The sequence below is a fragment of the Bombus impatiens genome, unplaced genomic scaffold (genome assembly GCF_000188095.3).
Source record: "Bombus impatiens unplaced genomic scaffold, BIMP_2.2 scf_0418, whole genome shotgun sequence".
Lineage (NCBI taxonomy): Eukaryota > Metazoa > Arthropoda > Insecta > Hymenoptera > Apidae > Bombus > Bombus impatiens.
Window position 1 is genome coordinate 2706682 of NT_176837.1, and position 10734 is coordinate 2717415.

At 38.1% G+C, this 10734-nt stretch overlaps 1 protein-coding gene and 1 long non-coding RNA gene across 12 annotated transcripts in view; one reads left to right on the top strand and one right to left on the bottom strand.

The window, feature by feature from the left end:
* Window positions 1-6: 6 nt before the first annotated feature.
* Window positions 7-3718, bottom strand: LOC112213007. Its single transcript, XR_002946869.2, has 3 exons — window positions 2400-3718; window positions 2052-2189; window positions 7-1969 (listed from the first exon to the last, which is right to left on the bottom strand). It is a non-coding gene; the product is annotated as an uncharacterized LOC112213007 (long non-coding RNA).
* Window positions 3719-5721: 2003 nt separating this feature from the next.
* The window catches only part of LOC100740660 (large proline-rich protein BAG6), an 8500-nt gene continuing 3487 nt past the window's right edge, over window positions 5722-10734 (top strand). The window contains exons 1-17 of one of the 11 annotated variants that reach the window (XM_024368348.2): window positions 5732-5822; window positions 5942-6005; window positions 6077-6169; window positions 6808-6928; window positions 7002-7217; window positions 7341-7536; window positions 7607-7725; window positions 7802-7952; window positions 8026-8149; window positions 8216-8410; window positions 8486-8687; window positions 8757-8897; window positions 8978-9188; window positions 9278-9531; window positions 9613-9774; window positions 9840-9921; window positions 10001-10133. In XM_024368348.2, coding sequence (XP_024224116.1) covers window positions 6107-6169; window positions 6808-6928; window positions 7002-7217; window positions 7341-7536; window positions 7607-7725; window positions 7802-7952; window positions 8026-8149; window positions 8216-8410; window positions 8486-8687; window positions 8757-8897; window positions 8978-9188; window positions 9278-9531; window positions 9613-9774; window positions 9840-9921; window positions 10001-10133 — 2370 coding nt within the window. In that variant the 5' untranslated portion in view covers window positions 5732-5822; window positions 5942-6005; window positions 6077-6106. The other 10 variants (XM_024368355.2, XM_024368349.2, XM_024368351.2 and 7 more) reach the window with 10 other exon arrangements.

Here is a 10734-nt window from a genome sequence, read left to right on the forward strand (position 1 = left end):
GCCGCGCCTCCGGGAGGGACTCCGACTCCTCTCAGGACTCGTACATTATGTGTGTACACCGACTCGAGTCTCTCCTCTTTTGCCCCTTCTCTCGCTTTCCATCCGTTTCTATCTTTTTATCGGCAATCGTCAATCTATTTGTCGCTTGTGTGTGTTCGCACGGATCAGCAACCGGAAGTTCCGCACGTGAAACAACCATGCGTGCTCCCTTAATTTCGTCGTGCGGTTTCTATCGAGCACGAGTCTCGAGGGTTCACAAGATCCTCGCAATAAGTCTTCTCGTTCGTGATACATCTTTAACGATTCTAATAATCGGGTGCTTCCTATAACCTGCTCTATGATTCACGAGTATCTCGATATCGTTCTCTTCTCTGGACGATTCACTGAAAGTAATTCGTCGATATATAAGTAGCAACGGTAAAGCCTCTCGAAAGTGTCACGGCAAAGCGGAAATCAGGGAGAAAAATTGGTGCGGCACGCGATCAAGATTTTCTTCGACAATGGCACCAGCGTGACTAGCGTGAACGTTTTCACGCGAGAAGGCAAGAAGTCCCGCCAATCTCTCGATGCTTGCGCACTGCATATGCGAAGGCGGTGTTTGCATCGATAAGGATAGCATTGCTCAACTTTTGACCTTTGCTTAGCCGTCCGCAGGCTGAAAGAAAATACCAGATAATTCGCTCGTAGATCCCTCTCTTTCTTTTATTCTTACTCTCCTTGTCTTCTGCTTGTTTATCTCTTTTCCTCTCTCTCTTTTCCTTGTCATCTTTCTTCCTCTGTTGTAGCAGCTAGTAGACGACACGTACGACCGACACTCGGACTTCATAAACGGTTGATACCTTGAAAGCAAAGTCACATCATACTGTATCTTGATGATTATTTAACAATCGAGTCAAATATATGGTACATGTTAAACGATGTAAACGTGCTATCGCAACACGAATTTTATACATATATTCGAGTTTCCTTTTGCATTTCTTTTGGTCCATGACCGGACCACGACCGTTCTCTCATCCATGCAAACGCTCGGACACATTTTTAATCCCGGCTACTGCCTCGCGCGCGATAACATTAATTCCAGGTGCTTATTACGTTCTGTGTGCCTATGCAAATTTATACATACCGTAACGCGTACTTATTAAAATTACATGTAAGCGAGGGGGGTTAATTGCGACGCATTATGTGCGAGTTATGCCACTCCTCTCTTATTATTGCATATCTTCGTTTTTTTATTTTCTCACTTTCTTCTTTTACCTGTGATACTGTCAACGCGGTAAGATCGCACCCTTTCCTTCGAATCACGCTTTGGAGATCGTGGCTAAGCGCCATAGGTATCTCAGGAGAGAGGGAGAATGGATTTTGAGGTAGGTGAACTGCCAAGAACGCTCTTGGAATGTTGGTTCGATGAAACTTGTAGATCTTCACCGTTCTTTTTCTTTATGCTTCTTCTCATTCTTATTATTACCGTGCTATTGTCGCGTTGAAGCTTGATATATGAAAATCGTGGGACGACATGGCTGAAATCTTCGTGCTACTCATTTTAGTTGTCACAACGTATTTCCAGGTAGATGAATTAATAAGAATGTTCTTGGAACGTTGATTCGGTGAAACTTACATTTTTTATTATCATCCTATACGTATACTGCCTCTGCGCGTCAAACGTTCACGAACAAACCATCAAAAAACGCATCTAGAATACACATTTAATAAAGTCAGTGATACTCGTCATTTTTTACCATTGTTAACATCGTTGTATCTCTTATCGTGTTTGGTGACAAGGTAGACTTCGAGCTGATCAAAAACCATTAAAAAGCTTCGCCTGATTCTTCTTATAGATTCTTCTTATCGTTCGCGTTGTCACGATGAATTTCGAAGTGGTTAGGAACGCTGCTGGAATGTTAATCCGTTGAAATTCTCCATCCTCTCTTCGTCGTTTTCGTCATTCTCCGTTATCGTTTTCACTGTCAAGCTACAGATCTTTGTAAACGTAGACACGGCGAGAAATCGATACGACTAACAATATATATATCAACTTGGTACACGCCTCTCACCTTTTACACGATGTTTAACGCGGTCCACGGTCCTGCCACTGGTTCCCTGCAATAGCATCTCAGGTACAATAACCGTCACTAATTCGTGCGATAACGTTCGATTCTTTTATCGTCTCTCGAAGCTCCTTATCCGCTGCGCTATAAAATTACGCAATACTTTAATTGATGTTTTAATTTGTCATCAACTTATTCATTTTTATGCCATTAAATCAACAATTTTTACTAAACGGGAAAAATTCCTCAATTCGTGATTCACTTCGCTTATTGATTAGTAATTAATATTGATTACAAGCGATCTTTCAACGCTCTCTTTCGTTCATTGTAAACTGATACAGATTAATTACCGACCTCGACGGTCGTCTCTCCGTGGATCATTGAAGCGACAGTAAATACAATCTCACGATCCGCGCGGCTCGCGTTTTCACCGACCGGTTTCTATGAATTCCATTGACACGATGCATCATCGCGCTTTTCCTCGATGAGAGAAGAAAGGAACTTCTGGGCACGACTCCGTGTCCCCGCTTCGTATCGTTAATGTCCCATGAATATCTGTCGAAGAAGCTTTTTTAAATGGAACTCGCCTTGACCACAAAGATAAACGAGAAAATACTTGAAGAAGTGGAAGAAGTTGCGCATAAAATATACAACGAATAAGCGAGGCAGTTGGCGTTTTATTGTTTAATATACTCTACCGTAACTCCGTCTTCGGAGTCGATCAACGTGCGTCATCGGGTTTCAAGGATGAAACGATATCACGATTGATAATCACCCGAGACAATAAGTTTCGATAGCTGGACACGGATGTAGTCTCCTCTGGAGAACCACTTTGTTCCGAAACACGATTGGCGACCGATGTACACCAGTAGAAACCGGTCATCTTACCACGTACCGGTGGCGTGCAAACGGGACGAGGACAAATCGGTGTCCCGCCTCTCTACGGATGGCAAATTTGGGATCCGTGACCGCTCTTAATATCGCGAAGGGTTCCCGGGACGGGGTAGAGGGTTGGTGAGGAGGAGGTGGAGATGATGGAGGTAGGGGAAGGCGAGGGAGAACAAGGCACGAGCTGCGGAGGGACTTAACTCGATGTGTTAGTTAACGAATGCGAGAATGCGGCCTGGCGCCAACACACACAGTACACACGGTTCAACGTGTCACGCACTGCTCGCTACCGGCCTCGGTATTGGTTTATCTCTCGTACCAGCTTCCCTGGATCTCTCCCTGTTGCATAGCTTCAAGACACGCACGCGAACTCCTCGTTTTCTTGTCGTGAAAGAGGAACGACTGGAAGGAAGAAAGAGGATGAGAAAGAAGGCAGTAGCCAGTAGCAGTTTAGAGGATATAAAAGCATTAAGGTAGCGCGAGATAGTCAATGCTAAGTTGGTATTTTGAATTCTTTGTAGGATTCGTTTCAAACCAGTATCTATGTGGAGCATGCCAGTTCTATCTGCGTATGCGTGTCCAGATACGTGCATAGATGATGATACGTGTACATGTGTGCATGTATATACTCTTGACTTGATGAATCGCCGTAACTATTAATCAAACAGATATGTACTTTAATATCGCTCGTGTCGAGTGCTAGCGAAATCGGTACATATCGAACAGCAACAACATGATTTGAATGACAATCTTGGTACTTGATGAGTTTCAAGTATTAGTCCTAAAGATCAGTTCGTTTTATTTCGATTTTATATATCATAAGAACTCTTGTTTCGTTGACAATACCCTCTTTTTCTGTATTCTTCGTTTCCTTCCTGTATTTCCTCTCACTTGGACAATGTTCCTTTTCGTTTCTTCGTCGCCTCTCGTTTCATTCTATCATTATTATTAGCAGTAAAGGAAACGGAGCCGGGTTAAGTTATGCTAAGAACGGCGAAGCTCACACTAGTAAAGCAAGTTAAGTATGTACTAACGGGCAAGACCGCGAGGCATGTTAAATCGAGATAGCTACATCATTACGAAGCTGCAACTTTGGCTGGCGCCTGTTTATTTCTTGTTCCATAGGGCCAACATATAACCCTTACTTTTTCTGTCACTGCATTGATGCAGCGGTCTTCATTCTCGATCCAAGAAATGCGTTAACCAAATACATTAAGCTCATATTGCTATAATTAAATGCACTAACTACATAATCAGGTGACACGAACCATACGGTATTATTTAGAAATATTCCATCAACACATTCGCCGCCGCTAATTTTATGGAAATGACAAAATAGAAAATCGCAAGTTTCTGCGATTAAGACAAACAAGTATAAGAAATTTTCCTCTCTATAGAATCACCGATGATTGGTCAATCTAAGCATATTTTAGTCATAAAAGGTATAATATTAAAACCATTTGTGCGTTAATCCCTGGTAGCCAAATCTTACCATAATCACATATAGATCACAAAAGCGTCGGATCGAAGATATCAAGCTTACCAAATTGAGGATTGAAAATTACGATAGTTCGTGTAAATATACGATTTTTGAGGAATGTTGAGAGCCTCTGGCTATGTGTGTTTATGATGGGATTTAAAGGAGCATCTCTCTTTCCTTCCTCCAACACGGGAACGGGTGAATCTCTTGGTTTTTCACTTCTATTAGTCTTATTGTGCCTTTTTCTGCTCGGACGTTGGGGCGCCGGGACCCGCTACGGTATGAGACGGGACGCGCCGTCACTTCCTGCATACAAAACTGAAGCACCATTAACATTCTTCTGTGGTGCACGATCGACCGTATTATCTTCCACCGATATAAGTATGTACACGTGTATACGCATACAAAGAAACGCGCGTACTCGCATACTCGCGTGGCTCAGTCGATGCCCTAATCTGAATAATGCGATCGGCTTGCCATGAGTCTTCTCTGCTTCTCTTTTTCATCTTCGTGTCGGATCACGCGAAGTCCATGGCGAGGCGATGCCTCGCTTTCGATATGTATCCGTTGGTAACGCTCGAATTATTTTCATCTGACTGCGACAAGATACAGAAGATCGGTGTTACTGGTTACAGATCAATACAGATGTTTCGAATGTTCGATATTCTTCGACCTCGCGTCTCAAAGCGACACCTTAAGGTACAAACACGATCGAAAGTAAATGAATTCGTAACATGCATTTGGGAGATTCTGTAAGACGTAAATGATTACTGCGACAATACCATTCTTTTTTCTTTCAACTTCCTCTCTATGTTTCGAGCTGGCAGAAATAAAACGTTTAGATTCAAATATTTTTCTTCTGTATTTGTAGTGTAATGTGTGAATATCAATCGAATCATGTAAGCATCTATAAAAGAAAACCGTCAGGGATAATTTCATTTATCGACAAGATTATTATTTTTAAGAAGAAAATACCAAATATACAATGCAGATAACTTACACGCAAGATATTTTGTATAAACACCTTGTTTAGACAATATAGTATTAATTTAATATATAGTACCAAAACTTTTAACACATATGTACTTTTTTGTCATTATTCTTCACTAACGAGTTATTTTATGATCAAAGTTGGTGTTAATTTATGATACGTTAATTCAAATCGATGAGACCAGTAATTGATTCGTATTTTGTCGTTTGTTTACCTTGCTGGTGTCATCTAGCAGATATCGGGGGAATATCAAGATAGGTAGGTACTGCAGAAATATGATTTTTATCAATTCTGAATCGTGTTCTATCTAGGGAATAATTGAACCAATGTATTGGCAACGCTTGTGGGGTCGCTGTTACAGCGAATTCTGGGTAAAATAACGTGTATCGTGTCATATCGTTACTGTAAAATTTCATCGGTGGGTTGATTAAAAAAAACCATTATACGATAAGAACATAGTTTTAGGATCTATTTATGTAGCTTCTTTATATCTTCGAGTCGATTTGTATTAGGATTAACTATTTTTTCGTACTTTAGATATCGAATATTTCTCCTCGGTAGTAATCAAGTGTCGTTTACAGTCTTGTATCTACGTGCCTGCGTGAGTGTAGAAGTCGATTCTGTATTACGCACCTTCGCCCTAATACTATTGTTCATTTTCTCGAATTTCAGTTCTACTGTAGCTGTTAAAGCAGTCTAACAATGATTGACCTTACGGTAAAGACTTTGGATTCACAAAATCATACTTTCTCCTTGGAAGACGATGTAAGTAATTTTTTTTGCCATTTTCATATAAAGAATTTCTATTCTCTATGTTTATAATTAACATTATTGTTGATTGTAATGCTTTTAATAGCATGCTTCATGATTATTTATGTACTTACTCATATTTCTATTTTTATATTATTCTATACTATACGTTAGGAATAATTATTATAGATGTGAATTTTTTTCATTTAGAATATTCACTAGTCATTGTTATTTTATAGCGACATTATTTTGAGGTTATTTCTGTAAATATTTTATGATTTATAGTCTTCTAATTCTTATACCAAATTTTTGATAACTTTGGTATCTATTATTAGATTTAAGAACATTGTTGTATAATGAATATAAATATAATACTACATAAAATTATAATATCTTCTTTATATATCTCATATTCCTAATGTAAATAATATTATACTATTGGTAGAAATAATTGGAAATATCAACCATGATGTAACAATACTGATGAATGTGAAATATTAATATGAAATATACTTTAATGTTTTTGTATAATTATATCAAGACAGTATTTCTTAATAGATTTGGAACTGTCACTATAAACTGTTGTTGTATGGTATTAAAGTAAAAATTGCAAAAGACTAAAAGAGAAAAAATGACTTAGATTTTTTATATAGCAAATTACAGTTCGAGGTTTCAAAGAATATATAGCAGAAACAGTGGCAGTACCAGCAGATTCACAAAGACTTATTTATTGCGGTAGAGTTCTTCAAGATGAGAAAAAATTAAATGATTATGGTAAAGAAGTTTGTATTACATTTACAAATATAAAGTAAAGGACATTATTGATTTAAATTATTTTACAATTTAGATGTTAATGGAAAAGTTATACATTTGGTACAACGTGCACCACCTCAACCTGGTCAACGTGGAAATGACGGAGGCCAAAGTCAAGGTCAGAATCATGGATCACAAATGTGGCAAAATCCACAAAGAACACATTACCGACTCACTCGTGCTCAAATGCATGGTAATGCTATGTATTTGGGTGCAATGTCAGTACCAGCTGAAATTGTGGAAGGACATGGTATTAGATCTAATATATGTCTGATATAATATATAATTTCAAAATTTTCGGATTTTTTCATTATTTTACTTATATTTTTTCTACAGAGATTTTTTCTTAGAGTTGTTTTATTTCATTTAAAAGGGTTGCCAGTACCTCAATTCAGCAACAGCTTATCTAATGGTCGATTAATTGCTGCAAGACACATGCTTGAACGCGCAAATCGTCTTATGGATCGACTCGAGAGCCCCTCTAATTCCGCAAATCTCCCTGCATCTGAAAGTAATCGACCACCATTTAGTCAACTCATGCAGGAGTCAGAGTTGGATACAGAACAGTTGTAAGTAAAAGAAAAAAGAAATTTAGTAATTACTGTGGAAAGGAGTAAAATAAATTGATAAATTATTTAGCCTTTTCAGTAATAATGAAAATGCAACAAATGGTGGTGCCCGGTTGGCAGAGGCTGCTGCAGCTGCAATAGCAGCTGCCTTATCTGCAGTTGGTGCAAACAACGTTACATTACTTAGGGGTTTGTATATAAAACGTATTAAGAATAAAAAGATTGAGTATAAATTATTACATATAACTGTTAACTATGAACATAGGAAACAATGATGAAAATGCTGAATCAAGACCAGCAAATGAAACTAATGAGGAGAATCAAGCAGATACACAACAGCCACAACAACCACAATCTGAACAACAAGGTTCTACATCAAATAATGACGAACAATCTAATCGACGACCATCACCACAGTAGGGATCCTGTATAGTTATATATGTATAATATGATGTTCTATTACATAATTCATAAATCTATTATTTTTAGACTTCCACGACCTCCACAATTGGCAGAATTATTGGACCTATTAATTGATACACAATCTCGTTTACGACCTCATACAGAACGTTATTGTAAACTTATGCGTGATGATCCTTCATTACATCCAGGTGTAAGTAAATAATGTTCATAAATATGGATGTGAGTAATTTGAAATGAAAAAATCATTTATGTTTAGGAAAGACGCATTGAAGAAACTCAAACATTTGTGAATGGTGTAAGCGAATGCTTGCATTATATGTCACATGCCTGTCATGCTTTAAGTGACATAATTGTTGATATGAGTCAACAACCGCCCAGGAACTTACGATGTAGACCAATTATTATTCAACATTCAACTATTTTGCAGCCCGGTATACCAATCCAGGTAGAGGTGAGGATGAATAACAATAGTATTTAAATTTTGTTCCAGGTGTAATAAAATTATTTTATATCATGTTTCTACCAGGCTCACATTAGTTTACATGGTCGTAATGCAAATAATAATAATGGTAATGAAGAAAATGTAGAATCTGCAAGTACACCTACGCAAGCAGAAACAAATGAAGCTAATACTGATGACGCCAATCAACAACAAGAATCGGAATCTAGTACTCAACAACAAGCTGAACAACAACAACCACAATTAGATTCAACACAATCTCCGTTTGGTATGTATAAGTTTTCTTGCGTCTAAAAAAGTAAATTATTTAGATAAAACAATTAGAATTATGTTATAGGAACAGTGTTTAACTTACCAAACAATGTTGAAGTATTAATGGAAGTTAGTCCTGAAAGTAACATAGATGCTCCACCTGGAAGTGAACAGCCTCAAGCTGGTGAAAATAATAATAATAGCAACAACAACAATAATAATAGTGGTAGGGCCTACTAATAGTTTTAATACTATGATTCAAGCTCAATTGCCATTTATATTCGTTTATTATTTTATAATTTATAGGGAGAATGGATGGTAGCACTGGTGCATATTGGGGCTCAGCTCCTCCGCCTGATTTCATACGAAATTTGATGCAGGCTGTTGCTGGTCATATGGTACAAGGTGGTCCAGCTAACACAAGAATTATAACCCGAAATCCTCTAACAGCAAGCCAATTAACTGCTGCATCACTTGATAGTGGGAACACAAATGCTGGGCAAAGTACACAGGCACGGTATGTTAATCATTACTTTTACATAATACGAATAATTTATATACCTATGTTTCTAATTTGAATTTAATATTCCTTACATATTATTATAGAAGCAATGTTGGTACTCATCCTACCACAGCAACACAAACTAGAAGTACGTCGCGTCCACACGTATTCCATCAACAGACTCATCCTTTAGGTGTTGGAATGAGTATAGGACAAGCATTTGATTTTGATCCATTCCTTTCTTGTAATTCGCATCATGTTCGTCGCACCTCGACTACAACTCCTAGTACTGCTACTTCTACATCGCAGGCAACACGAACTCAAACTACGCCTGAAACACCATCCCAGGCACAAACAGGTATATAATTTAAGTAAATATTAAATAATTGTTATTTGTTAACTATTTATTAACCTATAAAATCATTTTTTCATATTACAGCGACAACTTCAAGTGCTACTAGCAATACCAGCTCTACAAATACTACAGCATCAACGACGTCACAAACAAATGCGATCTACGATCCGTTAATGTACTTACAACAACAAATTTTAGGAGGTAGGGTTGGTCAACCACAGGCTAATATCAGTGTCAATATTAACAGTAAGTATTCGTTGAATTGTTTTTGACACGTTTTAAATTAAAATCTACATCATTTTTGCTGTTAGATTCTAACTCACCCGAAGGTCTGGGGAATATGGTGCAGATACGTACTGGTGGAAATATTCGCGTAGGAATTATTGGAAATAGGTGTGTATATTACTTGCAGAATACTTGAGACATTTATTCGTTAAGTAAAACATAAATTCTTATCATTTTTCACTATTAGTACTGGTAATGCTACTGGGGGTGATCTAACTCTTGCGGACTTGTTGGAACGTAGAGGTATCCAAATGAGTCTTTTCACGTCTCAAGACTCAGAAACTGCAGAAAATTTCCTCGTGAATTTATCTGTCCTAGTGGTAAGAAACATTTTTATGAAATTTATATATGATGGTAAGTGAAATTTATGTGTGTGTGTGTGTGTATATGTCGGAGATGAAAGAACACCGGAGCCTTTGGAATTTTGGATAATCCCGCAACATTGTAACCTAGAGTCTACTATAGCTGTAATTGAACAATTGTAGTTATTCAATCCGATTGTAATTGTTCGAGAGTTGTGATAGTGAGCTTGGGCTCGAGGCGACAGTCAGTCGCCGAACGTAGCCGCGGTCACGGGATGAACGCTTTGTCTAACAAAGGCATGGAATAATTCTATAGCTCTCCTTAAAAAGGAAATAGTTGTAACACTCGACAGTAAACATTCCAACGGTCTCTGTCCCGTAGCTCGCCACACGCAGACCCTATTCTTCGAGTAAGATGATTGCTAGATGTCGATGCGTCTCCGCAGTACATGTTTAGCTAGCTCGAGGGCCCGTTATAAATCTTAAGATTTAGTCAACTAAAGTCCTTCAAACAGACAAACAGTCTTTGTCCCCACTACGGGAAAATAGGGGAGACCTATTTTTCAACGAGCGGCGTCTCCCACTAGCAACTTTCCCTCGAGGGCGGCTAGCATCTTTT